The 19,628-nt window shown below is 44.6% G+C and overlaps 1 protein-coding gene across 5 annotated transcripts in view; it reads right to left on the reverse strand.

The window, feature by feature from the left end:
• hth (homothorax) overlaps positions 1-19,628 on the reverse strand; it is an 83,022-nt gene that overhangs the window by 34,503 nt on the left and 28,891 nt on the right. For all 5 annotated transcript variants that reach the window (XM_015981556.2, XM_008197995.3, XM_008197996.3 and 2 more), the window contains 4 exon segments: positions 17,827-17,877; positions 16,054-16,104; positions 12,696-12,890; positions 6,751-6,874 (listed from right to left, as the gene is read on the reverse strand). In XM_015981556.2, coding sequence (XP_015837042.1) covers positions 6,751-6,874; positions 12,696-12,890; positions 16,054-16,104; positions 17,827-17,877 — 421 coding nt within the window.

The raw sequence follows: 19,628 nt of genomic DNA on the forward strand, positions 1-19,628 counted from the left end.
TGCGGCCGCATTAGGCCGAAGTGCTTTTAGACTTAAAATATGGGAAAAGTTGTAAGTACGTCTAATGCGGACTGATAGATTCGAAGCCGCGATCATTGAATCGAGAGAGCGACCCCACCCCGATCAGCGGCAAACAAACACCGACTTCCTAGAGTCTCGACTTTACGAACTATAAAATTGTCGCACCCACAAAGAGATCAAACGCGCCGTTATATATTTATCTAAGTTTTATGATTAATTTAAACGGGTACGCGTATTATTTCAGGTTGCTTCTTAAGAATGGCTTTCTTTCGATGCGGCTTGGCGGCGGGTTTACGACGCCTTTGTGGCCGGGCTCGACAATGTCAACAATTATGTTCCGGGTTACGTGTACGAGGGATCGATAACGAATCGGCGTTTCCTCCTATGTAAAACTCATCGGAATCAGTTTAATTCGGCGTCAAGTGGCCCGAAGAGACTGACGACGCCGTTGGGCCCGTCGGAGAGGTCATTCCGGAGCTATCTTATTGCCTTGCCCGTAAAAGACACGATACGGCGCGCGGGATTTGCGGTTAAGGCCGAGTAACGACCGGGATATAAACTTTATAGCGCATTACACATTCGACACCAGTTACCTTAATAAAATACTCTTGTGTGCGCGAGCCGCTCGTCACACGGGGATTTTTTCATCCACATCGGGATTACGCCCCACCGTCCACAACTAAGCGCAAACTTGCAAAATTTGATAGAAACATTGATAGCATGAAAATTTCATGCGGGCTTTGGCGCAGACCACCACCAGGAAGACATCAGTGGCACTAGCCGCCCCCGATTGCGATAGCTCTTCTGCTCTTAATCGCATTCAGATTCAATGGGGCGGAAAATTTGATTTCGGTCGGTACGGCAGCGCTGACACCGGAATTTGCATAATCGCTCCGCTCCACGTCACTTGGACTAATTAAAAATGTACAGCACGCCACCTCCTTGGCGCGTCAATGTTTGATGGGGACGGCGTGTCAGTGTCACTTTTCACCCCCGTGACAGTAACGAAACCCTTTTCACTCGCCACACCATGCGAAAATCGGGCCATAAATAACGTCGCGTGCACTTTCAGTCCGTCCCTGCACTTAGCGAGGGCCGGCCGGGGTGTGATGTCGGCGGTTATGGACTTGAGACATGCATCTCGCGAGAACCACGCAGATGACGACATGTCGACCAGATTAGGCCGCGCGTCCATCTACTGACTGGGGGCTAATAACGCGAACCGGAGGAATTATGCGATCCCGAGGGTTCGCGATTGTTATGTGTTGATCAAGGAAGAGACTATGGCCCATTACGACGTAATTGTGGGGCGGCTATTGCTTTTTTAACCAAATACCCGGGGTGATAATGGCCTCTGATTACATCGCGCCAACTAGATTAATTCCGCCAACGATGCTCTCACGCCAGGGGTTTTTTCCTTGCAGGTAGAGCAGGAACATTAGCGATAGATAAGTTATTTTGACACCTAGCCGAAACAGCTGTCGGCCAAATGTTCAAATGACCCGATGCATGAGTTACAAAAGAAATATAAGGGTTACTTTTGTTAATAGCTAACATACGGAACAGCAGTGACATATGGGAAAAATTTAAATTTATCTAGGTTGGTTAGGTATTTTTAAAACAAACAGTCAATAGCTAGTGATCTGCGAAAGCCGTTGGGAATTACTGAGGTAGACTGCAGGGAAGTTTTGTGTCTTTTTCCGAGCTAGTTGGCCCGCATTGGCCGTTTCATCTTAATCTATCGCGTAGTGGATGAACTATGTCGACAGCTAGTAGTACTTTTGCTGTAGGTAGGAGGTAATTTTCGTGATTCGTTTCCGCAGTTGCTCGTGTTATTTGTGGGTGATTTACGTTGGGGCTGAGGATAAAGCATCTTAACAAATAGGTTCTTGCGAGTAATAAGTTAAAAGTTAGTTCAATAATTTTATCAGATGCAGTTAAAGTTTTGAAGCGTCCCATTTAGCTGGGGACGATAAAGGGTTAACATACAAGTGTCGCCTAGCGCGTCGAAGCGTGGACTGTTGTTCCATCGGCCCGGGGCCCTTTGTCATCTTACGAAGTTGTTATCAGCGGCGCTAAGACGGCGCCGAGATCTACCGGCACCTCCGCTTAATTAAACCCGAGAACGACAATACCGCCCCATATCAGATCTCGAGACGACAAAAGACCAAGCAGAACCTATTTATTAAACCGGCAAACTATTATAACGATAAGTTTCCCCGAGACTTGTTGTTATGTTGATGACGCGCTGCTCTGATACTTTGAATTTCAAATTGGTTAGGGGTGGTTCGGTGTTTTTTACGCGGCGACGATTGGAATTACAAAACGGAGCCCTCGCCATTGTCGCTTCTCACTCCTGTTGTAATGGAAAATAACGGCGAGCCCCCGCGATGATGATCGGTATTAACGCGGGGAGGGCCATACATCAACGGGGGCGATATCGAGATGCACATCGCAGATACGGTGTCGTCACCGTCTTGACTCGCTTTTCGGAGATGATATGTGCGTGTCGCATGGCTGATCGAATGACGACCTAAGGACACTCGACAACGAGTGTGCTCGACGGCGGAAGCATCTCGTTGAGGGACCCATCGGAGAAGCCGATCGAATTATCTCAACACGGCTTCGAACGCTCCTCCAACAACTAGCCCTTTCCTTTCCAGCGGCTCATTAATGCTCTGCAGCTCAAAATCGCTTCCTCAATGACTCTACGTGCAATCGACGATCACGGATAGGAATGGCTTAATTAAACGCCGCAGACATTTCCATCCTTACCCACCCACAACTCTCTTAGAAAATGTCATCATTCAGGTTACATCGATTCGGACCATAAATGGCAGGAGCAAATGTCATCGATTTGTGCTAAAAATCTTATTGTCTCAACTTTCCTCGTTTTCTCTTTTAGCCAAACCAGAAGTGACGAGCACTGCGGTGTTGAAACTCTTGGAAAGCGGTCTATTACAGGACCGTCCGAAGCGAAACATCTTTCGTCTATTCGTTATCGCACCATCTGCAGCACCGCGGCGTGTCCCATTGGGACGACTGATAAAAACAAATGACGCCGACGACGTCGCCATCCCCGATGGAAATGACTTCGGTTCCGCCGCACTTACTTATTCATTTCACGAAACGAACTTTTAAATTGTGTAATTTAACGAACACGCTCTTTTATTTTCTTCTCTATATCTTGGAGGAGGAAGAGAAGAAGGCGCACTCCGTGTTACATTTCATTTCGTCGCCGTTAGACAAAGCGGGACCGGGTGCCCTGCCTGCCTCGTCGAGGGGAATAAATCGGCGACTTTAATTAAGATATTGGGCAGCCAAGAGATATATTCTTTTGTTTCGGCGGAACCGGAGAACGATTCATCATGGGGACCGGGCACGCTATCGCTAATGAACATTTTAAATTTGCAACGACGGAGGAGATAACACGGCTTTTATCGAAGCCCCAGGTTCCCCCAAGCGATGCATCTTTGGAGGTGACCACGCAACATTAAATGCAATCGCTTCTAACCCGTTTGAATAAGCATTGTAAAGGGGGAGTCAGATTAATAAGCGATAGGACAACGTGAAAGCTCGTAAAAAGCAATAGAAAGCAGAGGAAATTTGATTTGGTGCATGCAATTTGGAGAATGTCGGGCTGAAATGGCAAGAATTAGCGACGGCGTTGAAATTGTCGGTGTGGTCATTGTCGGTGGCAAAAAGTGTACGTCTGCGCTGGCGGTATTGCCGAATGGGCAATTTTTTGCGGTGCGCAAATGGTCAATCGTGCGATTTGTCCTGATTATAATTAATTGTGCTAGGACATGCGATCGTTGCGAAAATAATTCGAATGAATGCGGTGCGGTTTGTCGAGTGCGCCGCCACACAAATTGCTCGAAACTATTCCGCAACGGTCGGTGGTGCTGGCAATTTAAAATTTGTAAAAGCGCAGTCGTAAATAATAGCGGAGGCATGTTTCGCGGTTGCACGGCATGTCGTTTGTTTAATTCGAATAGGATCTCCGGTTCGCTTTTGTGTGTCGGGAGGGATTATTTGGGAACGGAACTTGCGGAAATATCGAGACAAAAGTTGACGAGGCGGAAAGAACGAAAGCCGAATGGAAGTCTTGTGGAGGAGCGCCGAAGCGTGCATGCTGAATTTGGAAGAGGAGAAGCGTCGAAACCATTATAGCGTTATGGTATTACCTCACCCACTGTTTAACACTCTCAAGAAAGCCCTCTTCTTAACTCGCAATGCCTCCAAATAGATAATTATGGGGCCCGCTCGCTCCCATTCACTTTGCATAATTACTCGAAAAAGTTTCGGCCGCGACCCCACAAACCTCCGCTCCAAATCCAGAAACAAGAAATTAACTTGCGCCCTTCCCTCCACTCACTTTTCCAATATTCGCAAATTTTCTTTCTTGCCGGGTGGAATTTATGATACTCTCAGAGAATACAAGACGAGACGGAGCTGAACAGAGCTAGTCTTTTAATGATAAAACATTGCCAAGGCCATCACGGAATTTGGTCCATATACAACGTAGCCAAAGGGGTTTTGTCGGAACATGGAACTTATAAATTCATTGTGTCTTGTTAGCTGCTTTCTAAGGAGTTAGACGCTCGGAAACTTTCTTGAACGAAAAACACAAATATTTTAAATCTCGTGTTTTCGAAGCAGCAGCAAAAGCGAACGAAATTTTTGGGTAGTTTGTAATTTATTTAGTGGTAGAATCGGGTAAGAATTATCCAAGCTAGCGCTTGTAAAGTGGGGGCGTTTGGGAGGGTTTCGTGAGTAATATCGTTTGTAAAATGATAAGTAATTCAATCCGTCTAGCTCCCCCGTCTGGTAGAATATGTGTGTGCGGCATTGCGTGCGTTTATTTTTATCCACAGGGTGTTTGGCGATAAGGCCCCCGACAAGAGTGTATGTAAGTGAATAGACCGCACCATCTAATATAAATATTCCACAAAAAGACAAATAAACAAGGCTTAATAGTCGAAGGTTTCTGTGTAATGTTTGATTTATGTCGACCGCAAGTGGTTGCTTTAACCACCAGCACCCTTACCACAACGACTCATAAAAGATTCACACTTTTCTTTCAATTTGATGGGAAACGCGCTTGCTTCGCGACACACATCTGTTGTGGATGTTGCGTGTTGCTGCACTTAATAGACCCATGTGGCCTTGTAGTAGTACTTTGGAGACCTCCCGAATGCTGAAAAATGGATCAAACTTTAAGAGGAGAACCCGTCAGACATCTCGGAATTTATGATTATTTATGATTGAAGTTGATGCAATAGCGGCGGAAAAATCGAACGATAAGGGGGATCCTGGATAAGGAGAGCGAAGGGGTTATCTCGTACACCGGAATAATTGGTCGTTTCCTTATCGAAGTTCGGATAAGGCCCAACAAGCGTTCTAATGGTGGTAGGTCGTTTTTCATCGATGTGACGGATCATGCTAATTGAATGGTCGGTGACAAGTACGCCGACAACACTTTTAAAATAAATCCTGGTGCTCTAATTGAGTGAAGACGATGATTGGGCGAGCTGTGCTGGGGATGTTTTCGTGCCATGATGAAAGTTGTTTTCCATTCCATTCCGTAAGCTATTAGCGGAGTCAGAGCGAAGAAAGATGCGCTGTTCTATTTAAACAACTTCCATTAAGGAGACGGGGAGGGTCGGGCCTGGAGAGATAAACCCCGACGCGGCCTCCAGAAATAGAAATATCATCCTCCATCCATCCCCCAAAAACATTTTTAATGATTACATTCCGATTCGGACGCGACATTAGTTATGGTGACACGTCGACGGGACGCCCCAATAAATACAGATTTGTGCGTCTGATATACGTTTGGGGTATTGGCGTTGCATTACTGCATAGCAGAGGTGCCGTGTTCAACACAATTACACGTTGTGGTGACATTAGTTTAATTCAGTGCCGACTAATGAAAGTTTACGAGCTGGCCACGTGAGCACGCCGACGACGACGTCGTCGTTTTATTGCGCGTTCACTTCACCCGTTCAACGTTTACTGCCGGTTAGTTAGCGAAAAAGTTATGTATGTATGCATGCATCATGTGTTTAAACGGCACACTTTCGTTAAATGCCCCGTTTTTTGTCCTTTTGATTTACTGTCTTCATGCACATGCGTTCGCTACTCGCCGCCGTTTCGGAATCGTGCAAAGACTTTAAGCCGCGAGAGAAAATTGCGAATTTTGCATAACGAATTAATTTAAAATTCGTTCGTGTGCGGATTATTAGGGTCAGAATTTATGCCTTGCCTATGAACGTGCAATTATCTGACATCTTAAACAATTACAGCCGGCCCCGATAGCGTTAAAGACCGGCAGGTTGATCGTTTTAGCTCTTTCGCGTTCGTAATATGCAAGTTTAATGGGAGGGTTGGTACAGCTGATGATCGCACATGTTTTCGGGCCTGGTTTTTTATCGTTTCGGTGGATCTGGCCACCGGTAATGTCCATTTAACGACGCACTGCCTGCCTATTAATGGCCAGTTGTAATTTCGTGTAAAGGCAAATGAACAATTATTGATTTAGTCATTAGCGCAGCGTTATCGCCACTAATGCCGACGAGAAGAAGCGCAAACTCTTCATTAGCGTCCGGCTTTCAATTATGTAAGTACTTTTATTATTAGGTGGATGTTTCATTAGCCCCTATGGCTAGCACTATCGATTTAGAAAAATACGGAAAATTATTGACTACGGCCACATGAAAAATTTACCTGGATCCGAGGCGTCGAGACTTTGCTGGGATGCGGGTGCTTGAGATAGAGGTCCAGGTGTTCCGGGCGACCTCACGTCGTCATTCACCGGGCCTCCGTACGATAACGACGACGACGGCGGCCTCTGTAATCAGAAACAATACTTGGGCATAAATGATGATATCTTATCACTTGACTGCGAAAAGATCTACAATCTACTCGACAAGAGCAAAAGCGATTAGGGTGCCAGTGTCAAAAGAATGCATAATTAACACAATCACCCTAACGCGAAAACTCACTCAACCTACAATACTTCAGATAAATGGATTTCATTTGCAAAAAGTCACCCTCCCGAACAATATTTCAAAAACTATTGTAAAAAAATACAAGAGTTATAATTATTCAATCTTGAATCGGCAATTTTATATACTGAGAGAAGAAATGTATTGGACATTTATCGAATCTATTTGCTAGACTTGGAGTAATGTTCCGAGTTTGTATGCACCAAGTGGTGATAAGTATCTGTATGTAAATACTAGGTACGTATCGATGGTTGACTTTGCATGCCTTCAGCCCCAATCGTGGCCGTTTAAAGCTAGGTTTATAGAAACGTAAACTTGTTTGACATCTTGGCAATTTATGGCTACACCGTCAACAGTGTGTAATAACAATAGCGGCGTACTAAATGTAAATTGGTAATGACACCGTCTTAAAACTGGCTGTTGTGGTCGTCGTTCGTCTATTTGCATCGTAATCGAGCGGCTAGTTGAGATCACACATACAACACGTTATTTCCAGTGCATATGTCGATAACCGGAAGAAGGAAACGTCGGTTCCGGTCCACTTGGCAGGGGTGTGTACTTAGAACTACATGGTGCTAACTCGTTGTCGCGTTCCGTGCTTTTTTCCTTCACCCCCTTATTTAATAAAACACACATAAAGGTGCGCTACCGTCTAATTGATACCCCAACTGGCCCGATTAATGAACCGTGCGAAATTGGCGCTAGTTTTTACAACTTCCCTAATTTAATGAGCCGGTTACAACAATGCGGACTATTTCAATTTTACGATGATGTGAGCGGACGGTTGCAGATGTGACGCCGCTGGGGACGGCATGCCGCCACTTTCTCCATCAAATTCGATAAGTTGATGCGTGGTTGTCGTGCAACCAGCAGATAAATAATATAGAGATGCGGGGTACGGAACGCGTCGGGATGCGGCGGTTCGGTCCCCCGGGTAGACCAAACATGACACTTCACTTTCGACTGAGGGGACCACACCATGCAAAAAATATGGAAACACGACACCTTTGACGAGATGGGAAGCTGGGAGCCAGTCGATCATTGCGTCTGCAGCCTCCAGAACCAGACAAGGTCGTGGGGACGCACCCTCGTGCAACCGTTTCGTCATTCCCGAGATGAACACTCAGGGTATGACGCAGATGAAGAGTGGATACTCTCAAAAATTCATCCCCAAAAACAAATGTCCTTCATGTTTACGCGTTTATCCCGATTTGTGCCAACGTTTTTGAACAAAATTAATTAAAACTGATAAAAGAGTTTGAGATCCTCATGTTATGAGTCTTTGGTCCGGCGACTTTTTGATGGCGTATACGTGCTGGTGAAAGAAGGGAGATTACCGTTCAGGGATTTATAATTCTTGATGTGGCCGAGTAAGAATTGCGCCGGACGTGAGGAATCTAATTTTATTCGGTAGTAACGTTTAGGGCGGTTATCCTTAGGAAGGAACAGCACACAAAAGAAAGCCAAGACCACCGTTAAAGTAAAAAGCGTAATAATGGGCGTAAAGCAGCGTTTTGTTTTTAGTCAATTTGACAACACAATTAACTCGTAAAATAAATGCGAAATCTGCTACAGAGTATGTCTGGTGTACAGTTACGGTTATTGTGCGATCGTAACATTTTTATGGTTCTTATGAAGTGCGGTGTGTCGAAGAGACGTCTGGAGCTTTGAGTTCGCCTCCTCGGTCATCGGGAGCTTGAGCTACCGCGTTGTTTAATGAGTGCCGATAATTACAAAACAACTCCCACACGACGCACTCTCCCTCCTAATAAATATGTTTGCATTCGGCTGACACGTAAACAGGCCTGTTATTATGTCGTCAATTAAAAACATATTATAGTTAATTCACGTCGCGGACCCGAGCTGGAGCTGGATGTGGATGTGGGTCAGTGTCGATGGGCTTCACTTGATTGATTTATGGACACTTGCTAGGGTATCTTGGGCCGCGTGTCGTCGCCAGGTGCCGCGAATACGTCGACCTGTCAATTAAACACTACTTCCGGGCGCAACTACATAAGAATTTCGACTAAACGAGCGGCACCAAAAACGGATAACGCAATCGGGTCGCAGTCCAAACATTTTATAACAATTAATGCAAAGTAAAGGTGGACAGGTGGCGAGATTCCCGCATTGTCAGCAATTACGTAATTTCCGCGAGGGCTGCGAGGAGTAGGCACCTAAATTTTATATGCGAATAATTTCGACAATGATGCTCTCTAGTTAATTTGATGGTGCTGTGCTGGAAGCGTCCCTCTCGATTCACATAATTGACTTTTAACTAAATGCTAGAAAATGGATAAGTCATGTATGGGGGACTAGTAACAAATCTAATCTACGCATCAGCCGAATTACGAATTAGCAGTTCCCTTGGGGATGCCGGCAGCTATACGTATTTATCCGACAGCCCTCGCTCTCATGCAAATGCCAATTGGCCACTTTCGGGTTAATGTGCGATGCTGCTACATGCAGATTCAATCGCAACCCCATCGCGTCAACAGCATTTGGCGTCTTGATCCGATTTCGCCGTCAAACACCCGACTGGCATCAGGGTCGCCGACTCGGCACAGATTTATTTAATTTCCGGATGGTAATGAACGACAACCGGGACTGTTCGAAAACGGTGCGGGTGTTAATTGTGACCGTGATCTGTTCTCGGCCTCGCCATGTGGGACGACTAATGAAATCACCGCCGTCCACAACTGTCTCTAACAACGTTACCAACTTCCGATTGTCCTCCCAAATCAGATTTGTCCTGCTTTAGTCAAACGAAATACGTTTATCTGCAACGCATTAACCGGACCCGATGCGTTTTTGCAAGCAAAACCATTGGTTATTCCGGACATGACTCGATTATTCTGTTTACAAACAGCGCTCGGCCGTGTCGAGCATAAGAACCGCGCCAGCAGTCGACTCGAAGAAGCAAAATCGCGATTGCAACGATTCGACACACGCCATCTGGACATTTACGATTGTTTGCAGTTGCAATGCACCAATAGTATCCACGATACGAGAACATGGCGAAAGAATCGGTGGTTGTAGAGCAGAGGACGCCGACCTTGCCTGTCAAACTATGAGTGATGACGTCAACTCCATATGGTAATTGAATCAGCTGAACGATAGACGCGCATGTAAACTACGATTCCGGTGCATCTCCAGCAGGATAGAGCGCACACAAAGACGGATACTTTCCCCGAGCAAAAAGGTCAACTCCTGCAGTGAACGTCAGCAGCAGAAGGCGCCCCGCTGGGAAGATTCCGAGCGAAATTGCGAAATTCCTGGTGCTAGTTCTTGCCAGAAATTATTCTTTGTCGACAGGAAAATCAATTTCGGTGATGCGCTCGTTATGCGTTCCAATTTGATGCGCAATTAAATATAAAGCAAAAATAAAAACGGTGTTTTAACTTTGATTAAGACTCGTGAAGGGTAAAAACCCTTTTGTTGGTCATGAAAGGGATTGTCGTCAAGCCACAACATCGGTTATTTAACGTTGGCTTTTGGAGGAGCGTGCAGAAGTAAGTTGAATGAGTGCGCGATGCAATGGGGGAGTACAAACAAATAATAACCACCACCAAATTGCGAACATCTGGCAGTGACGTTCAAACAAAAACAACGTGCGGTGGCCGGCCAAAGCTCGCCTGCTGAAGACATCTCTCCTTGACAGGAACCAACGCACGCACACGCACGCACTCCCTTCCCGAAGGGTGTAACACAGCCGCCGGCTCGCTGATCTCGTGTGTGTACCTTGATTTCAATAGGACGTATCGGGTTACGACTGTTTCCTCTGTGTAGGACAAGTCTCTACCCGGCTGGTCTTATCGCAGACTGCAGGATAATTAAATTTGTCGTGGTGATTTATTGGCGGCAAGCCGGCGTTCTCGCGACAGCGTCGCGGCGCTTGCATCTTGATATATGTCTCCTTGCCTGAACCGAGCAGGTATTTGGCGACACCTGCATAATATTCGATCGCAATATCAGTGGTCCGTCATCACGGTCCATTAAGGGCGAAGTCGGCGGGCTAATGGGCCGTTACTCGATGGAGCAAACAATAACCATCCGTTCTGCTTAGGAGAGATTGATTCCGGCGGGTGGGAAGAGAAGAACGGCGTCCGTTCGGTCCGCGCGCACTATTTCATTTTAATGGTCCCCGCGGCCCTGGATTCCATTAAACTGTTTCTCGTGCGAAGTTTACTTTTGCCACTGGGACCATTAGTTTGATGCAGCAGGAAACAATCCTGCCAAGGACCGGGATTGATAGATGGACCCGCCGCCGTCTCGGCCTCTTCCTTCTGCTGGCTCGGCAACACATAACTCAGTCGGGTCGTGGCCATTTGCCGCGAAAACACCCCCAGCAGCATTGATCGACCGAGAAAAATTCCGCCTAGATGTATGTATTTGACGGGAACGGCAGCTGTATCAGGTTGCGGCCGCATAATAAATTGAACAAATCCACCTGTTTGCGAAAGGGAAACTCTTTGGGCGATTACAAGCCATCAGTGTCTCCTGAATTAGGCCGTTTCGAGGGAATCGCTTCCCGCTCTCGCTCTCGAATCGCAGCTCTGCGTTTTACAAGCTATTTGAAGTCAATAAAATGATAATGCCCCAATAAAAGCGGCGCGTAGAGCATCGCACGGGGACGCCTTCCTCCGTCTAAGTGATTCCGAGACGATGCAAATTGTATCAGGAAGGAAAGGAAACGGCGATACGGCGGGAGACGCTTGTGGCGGGAATTCGCAGATGCCGTCAAAACTGCCGTGCTCTTCGACCGATGATACACGCTTGATCGTTGCCCTTGCACTATAAATACCGCGTTAATTATACCCCGCTCAGACGACAACCGTGCTCGTGAGACGTTATTGGCAGCACGGTGCCATCCGTGCTATGAAGTATTCTCATTTTGAGCGCCTTCCAAACCACAACCTGGCTTTCACTCACCAGCCGCATACCGTACATTCGCTATTTTTACACCCTCAGCGGCGCGACACTCTTTTGCCTCGTCACACCTCGAACAAAACAATCTAACCCGTCTTCGACGTATCGCTTCCTTGAAATCAAATCTCACATCTTAATTGTCCGACATGATACAACAAGACACGATGCATCGCATAACGGAGAAACAAAAAGATATTGTTCGGTCGCCCCGCCTCTGAACAATCTGAGAATAGCCGAAGTGGAGACGCAATTCGGATAGTTGCTGTCAGGGAGTTCTCAGCGCCGAAATTCGACAACTCTGAAATTTCCAAAGTCGATAAGCATCTGGTGGAGCGACACCGAGACGCCACATTTCTCATCCGTGTTGTTCACGATGATTTTATTTTGTCGGTCTGATACTCCCCGCGGTTCGCTCCGGTCACAGGTAGTCCAAAAGGAATCGAACAGCACTGTAGCGATTTATTCAAGTCGAAAAGAAGCCGATTGTAGACCACAATGCGGGGGGGACATGTAACTCGATCCCTCGTTCGCATCGACGATGCGTCAGTCTAAATTGACACCAATTACCAGCAAAACTCCCTGCTTTGAGCTCCCCCTGCTTTCGCAAACAGCATCACGAAAATGAGCTAATACACTCAATGGCGGTCCCCTGCCGTCGCGCCCGACGTCGATCAAATGGACGAACGTCTTCGACCTCTTCGCGAATGGTTTTGATTGGGAAAAATGGGTACTTACGACATCCGGCGTACTCGCACCGTCCGTGTGTGATGTCGAATCCGCGTTACTCCTAGCACCACCATCTCCATTCGTCGATCCCGTCAATTCGGGCGGCTTGCCTCCGTCCCTCTCGTCTATCACCAAGTCGATGGGCATTTTGCCTTTCAGACAACTGATATACCGATGGCAGAAATTATCACACAACTCATGGACCTGCAACACAAAGAACAATCAGCTCGGGCTCGACGTCGATTTACATATCGCAAAAAAGCCGGTCAAGAATAACGGCCGGGCACATCGTATGAAAGCGAGATGAAACTGATTTGCATAGCGAGACGAGCGGCCTTCGAGCGTGCTTTGCCTCTTTTCCAAAAACCGTTCCGAAAGAACGAACACACACTACTAATTCTGAATGCGTTTGTTAATAAACGCAAGATTAATGGTCCAAACAGACCCATCCTACTTTTACACACTCCAGCGACCAAGTGTTTTCACTACAGGTATATCGCAAATCCCAATGGGATATTCGGGCAGAGTGAATAAGGGCAGAGAAAGATTTTATTTTGTTGTTGTTGTTACATTTTCCTTTTTTGGTACCACGATGGTGTTTAAAAAAGAGAGTAAACTGCATAACAGAAACACAATGGGCGATATTTTTCTCCCTACAGCGACCGGTTTCGTTTAGGGTGCAGTGCTGTATGCACAAATACAATAATAATAATGGGATTATGTTTGCTTTTGCATATTCGGACAGCACTTAACTCAAATGGAACGAACATAATGTTGTGATTTGAATGCTCAGTGCCATCTACACGTGCTCGTTGGTGGTACATTTATTCTAGAGCCACGATAGTGGTCTAAATAATGGGCAGGTTTTTTCGTGTTGCCCAATGGGCATAGAGCGAGCGTTATGATTTTGTTGGTCGGCAAAGTTAGGTGTCCAGAGGCACATTTCCTTATCGGTCCGCGGAGATAAGTCGGGTCCGAAGTTCCTAAAAACGTGTCCGTCCCGTATGCTCTTAATGACATGGAATAAGGCCGTAAATTAGGATCCGCTGTACATAGATTAGATATGGGTTGTATACAGGGGTTGCCTCGGGGACCCACCTCGCTCGCTCGTTTGCATTCGTCCGCGTTTCAAGATGGCCGGCAAAGACGTCGTCTGTCTGGGGTAACCGGTTATGTGCATTTACCTTGCAACAAGATTATAATATCGCAACGCTGCGAGAGAGATGGACCGCTCGATAGTGTCCCCTTTTAGCAATTTAAATGCGGCTGCGAATGCAAAGCGATGCGCGATGGCCATCCGGTTGATCGGACCGCATTCTGCCGCGCGCAATTTCCATATTTTTACATGTCGGTGTTTTAATACGGAGAATCTGAGACGGGCCCCCGGGAGACGGACTCCGATGTGTAACCCGACCGGTGCATTGTGACGATGTCGCAGCCTGTGTTATCGATCTAGCGACGGCCTCAACGAGCCTAATTAGCGACGACGTCGTTACGATCGTTAAATTGCCGTCGGAGAAGACACCCACTTTTTAAAAATTTACCCGCTAACCAACCAATCGCACTCTGGAACTCGCTCCAGACCCATTCATTATTTCCACCACTAATAAACTATTATTTCTCGAAATAATCCGTTTCAAAAATCCACACCAACGAAACCAAATAAGGAAAGTGGAATTAGAGCCAGCTGCTCAGCTACGCTTTAAATTAAAAGATTACTTCTTCGCCTTATTACGCATACACCTAGAGTCTTAAAGAATTTTAATCCCATCGTCAGAAAAACTCACTTTTATTTCATGAAACTGTAATACTTCTCTTTAACAGGATTTTGTCCGTAAATTTGGATTATAGCCGTTGAGGAAATTTTTGGAAAGGTCAGTAAAGGAATCCAGCTTCTACCAAAGCTGGTTTGTTTCATTGTTTTACATTATACGATTTTTGAAACATGAATGCATGAATTTTAAATAGTCATGTCTTACAAGAGTTCTTTTACCACAAGAATGATAATCTGTTCTGTTTTTTCCTAATTTGAAATACGGGAACTTCTTAATGAAACAATTAAAACCGTCGAAGATAAGTTATTCTAAATTCTACATGTATCTATGAAAGATCTCGGAAACAATGTAAGGTATTTTCGTGTAAATTAATTAAACGAATATATTTGTTTCTTATTTAAATATTATTTTAACGACAAATCAATTATTGTTTGGTGGCTAATCAATAAAAACAATACACTACTACTTGAAACCGACTATAAGAAAGCACCTGTCAGACTGAATCAGTTTTTGTCAATGATGTTAATTTTATGAGTATGGATAACGACTTTTGAATGGAAAATGAAATATCGTCGTTGAATATTACGAAAACACCACATGCGAGTTCATAAATATCAATGCAAAATAAATCTCGGTGCTGGAGTTTTTACTATTTCATCTTAAACAAATTTCCGACTAGACAAGACCATTTTTATTATTTCCTACTGTGAGTGTTTTTTATGGTAAAATGCGTAGTAACACGATAAGGATGAGCTTTCTACGTAGTAGCACTTGGTGTTTTTCTGCAGCTCCAAACGATTAACATAAATTGCAAGTTGCAATAATTTTGTCCACAAGAGATATGAAAATGTATACATTGTGTTAATTAAATTATTCAATTAAAATTTTTCACGTGACGACTTCCATTACCAGAAGCTTATGAATGTTTCCGGCAATGGTACAAAATGCGAAAACTTCGACGAGATAGAAAGATATGAATGCATACTGCTTTTACGGCTTTGCAAAGTTTTTATGTTTTACTGATTTTTTTAGATTACCGTAAGTTGAAATTTTATTGTCGTTTCATTATGTACCAACTTGTAGCTCTGAACTTAATAAAAACTATACGAAATTCAATAGCATTGTTATAAGAAGCAACTTAATAAAAGTTAATCAGAATTTTAACATCGCCACATGAGAACTGAGAGCTACTGTGAGTTGATTAGGAAGGTTATACGGTTTGGTGATTATTTTGTCTAAGGTATTTCGCTTAACGTTCCTAAAAGTTGTCAGTATCTGTTTCTTTGATCTGCCTAATTGCTATAATAGAGGATGTTTGAGAAAAGCTACTAATTAAAATGTCCATAGCTGGATTGTTATAATTAAATTAAAATTCATTGAACACACACTTTTTTCTATTTCATACATGCTAGTTATCTTCAATCTTTATGTAGCTATCTTAAAAACATGCACGCAGTATAAGGAACTGTATTATAAATGCTAAAGACTCGCTTGACTCAGGCGCTTTAATGATTTTGGTTTAAAAATTGTTCTATTGTCGCGTGCGCGCTTTGGGGTAAAGATATCTTTTGGGAACGATCAAGGAAACTTACCTTTTCCAATTCTAAAAGGTGAAACCGAAGTACTTGTATAGCCTGGACCATCTGAAACAAAAAAGGGCGTGAATGAACGAGCAGATGATTACAGCTACTTGTAGCAACGAAGAACGTCGGAGTTTCATTGTATAAATCAGTGCCTTCCGGTACGAATTAGCTTTTTTATCTGGTGGGTGTAGGTGAGTGATCACAATGGTCGGACGGTTCACGAAACAGAAAATTGGCTGTAATGGCCGGAATCGTGCATCTTTGTGAGCGGAGTGGTGTGGCTCTCATGACAATTTCACAGATGTTAAGGTATCGGGTACCGCGTTGCGATTTCGCGGACCACCCGCGCGGTGGCGGAGCGGGCCATAGGTCAAATAAACGTTCGCCGTAACCCCGTAGCTGACGGCTGTTTCGACCTGTTAAAAATTAGATTTGTTGCGTGTGGTACTCGGCTCCACGGAACGTTATCGCACACTCCACTGGATGCACAACAATACGCTCTTAAACGGAACATTAACACCAAACACTCGTTAAAAACATCACGTGGTCGGACTCTTCATAAACAAACCTTGCGTTCCCATAGCGTTGAAATCTACATCGAGGTGCAAATTGCGTTCGTTCTCATCGCCTACGAGGCATTCTCTTCGTCAATCAAGCGTCGCCCTTGCCACAAACTTAATTGCAAGCCTATTTTGTTTAAGTAACAAGCTATGACTGGATGCTTGGAAAAATCGTAATTGATCCATTTCGACGTTTTCAACTCATATATTTCGCACGGATCGCGATAATTTAATGGTAAGCTGTCGGCGGTGCTATTTCCTTTATAATAAATACGTGCGAGAGAGCTAATTCGTCAATAACGTTGATTTACAGTCAATAAATTCAAAGTGCCCGCCCGCCGCCCGCGTTACACCAACATAACTCACCGTTAACTACAGACGGTAATCGCTCATATTCGGGTGTAAACAAGGGGCGGCTGGTAATCTTATGACGTTGTAATTCAACCCCGCATTACATCGACTAATATCGTTACTAACTGAATTTAATTACGGAGCGCTGGTGCAACCCTTCCCGCATTAAAAATAATTTAAAGTGCGCGCAGTTGTTCTCGCGGGAACCATCATAAATCACCCAACCGTCCTCCGGTAGCCCTTCTTCTTCACCTTCGGATAATTAAAATCGCAAATAACCCACTCCGCCGACACAACCATGCCAAAACCCATGCAGAACCTACTGGCAATTAAAACCCATGATGTTCATCACGGACCATATCGCGCTGGTCAGTAGAAGAGCCGTTACGTTGAGTTAAATAAACGAATTCGTCAAAGTCTCAACAAAGCAACGTTTATATTTCGTGGATGGCCCGTCTTGATCCCTTTTTTCTTTTTGGGCAACCTTCCGTTCCAACAACTCGGCTCACTATTCTAGAGGTAAAAAAGCGACTGGTTCAGATCGTCACGTGTCCTTGTACCATAAACAGCCAAGTCGGATGGAAATGTTGCTCGATATCTGATGTAAATATAAATAACATCGACTCGAATATCGGGGGTGGGCATGCAACCATACCAACACACAAAACACACACATACTAAAGCCCACTTTAAAGCCTCTCGAAATTCTCTTGTGTTATATGTTGTAAATTAATTTTACAGTTGGCTCGAATTACCGAAACCATAAATCGGGTACATTGCATGCCTACTTTTTTATCAGCAAATAATGGAGCCCCGATTAGATATGCATGTTACAACTCAACTGAGCACACGAAAGCAATTGGATACTTACTAATGAATCTACCTCGGGATCTGCTATGTAATAGGGCTTTTCTTGTCGGATCTGCAAAAGAAAATCCAATTAGTTTCAACTTGTAAAAAACCAACTAACACATTATTACTGCCGTTACTTTTTTACACCTTTTGGGTACTTGGAACTTGACGAATTTCCAAAGCTTTATGTCACCTCGCAAAAAGAGACCAGCTTCGCTGTTCAGGTGGTAATATAAATAAAGTTCATGTATCTATAGATGTGTGGATGCATATTTTCGTATGGAAATGACAGTACACCGGCAAGCTTGTCGTTTATTTGTTTAAAATTCAATAATTCGTGGGTTAAAATGAAATTCTTGTCAAATTGTAGCCGAATGCAAAAAAGTGAAACGTGAATTTCATGAAACAGCCACAAATCCAGTAGGCCATGTTCCGCAAATTACAGGTAACCGGTAGTTGTTTTAACATCGAGAATGTATTTTTATCGAATTTTCCGGCGTTCGGTAATAGAGATTGTCATGCGGACGGGCTCTGCGGGCATATTGAATTGTTTAGCGGGCGTTCCGTCCGATGGGTGCAAATGGGTATAATCTGGACGACAACTGAAATTACATGGGTCCTTTTTGGTTATTAAGTTGTCGTCATGGCCGCCTGCATGGTCTAGCTACAACACCTTTTCCAACAGCACAACGATCGGCTCCGAGCCAGCCAAGAAAATAGCTATAATTATAATAAAAACTGGATAAAAAGCGGTTAGGGCACGTGGACGAGGGGCGGTGCAACCTCCGTCTAATTACATCTTACCATCAGATCCACCTTTATCGATGGTTTTCGATCAAGCTCCCTCACTTTACCGCGTTTCGCCGACCAAGATTTTGAATTATTGGCGAAAGTATTGGGAGAGAATCAATTTTATAGCCTGTTAATTATGACTGGCCGACGTCTTTTTTCTAGTGGATTGTTAGCGAGTCGAAGGCAAAAGCGTTGCTAAATATGTAAAGTAGCCATTAATAAATAACGAGCTTTTATAAACAGCAGCGTTCAAGCCATGTAACGCAAACATAACGGATGCCTTTGCGTTTTTATGCAATTTTCAATTAGCGGAGCTGTAGCGAATGCCGATTTAAATGGATTGCAATGAATATAAATTTCAATGGCAAACGTTTCCTTGATGATACGCAGCAGAGAGTACCGTAAAACGAGCAAACACAAACAGGTCGTCAATAAGTCTTTTATATTCCGATTACGAGCCTTACAAGTTTCTAGAAACCTCAAATCGATAAAAGTCGAGGAAAAAGAACATATCGACGCCCATACTCCGAAACGGTACCATAAGAACGAACTGCATCACGGAGATGGAAGAAGGCAGAGAAGACAGTTCTGATAACCCTCGAACTGAAAAGATGATAAAAGCGACGAGATAAACGCAGTCAAATGTACATTAGATGTTTTGCTGTCATTAATAGCCCCTTATTAACACTAGCTGACAAATGGAAATGAAATAAATAACGTTATCTTTTCGAAACCGATTTGGCGATGAATATAAATGGCTCTCGTTGGTGCAGAAACTGGGCGAGGATTAAGCCGTGCGTTAGAGGCAGAACGTCGACATGTGGTTTTTCAGGGGTCCGATAAGTACTAGCTCTACTAGCTGAACAGGATTAGATTACACATGCGGTGCAGATGCCTTTAGAAGGGCGAGACGAGGATGTTAACCGTCCGACGGCCGGCTAGCTACACAGCCACAGTTAACATTCGCGTGCGTAATTAGGCCCTTGTGGCAGATGAACCCACCCCGGACCCGGCTGCCATTACATCGCA

The sequence above is a fragment of the Tribolium castaneum genome, chromosome 3, assembly GCF_031307605.1.
Source record: "Tribolium castaneum strain GA2 chromosome 3, icTriCast1.1, whole genome shotgun sequence".
Lineage (NCBI taxonomy): Eukaryota > Metazoa > Arthropoda > Insecta > Coleoptera > Tenebrionidae > Tribolium > Tribolium castaneum.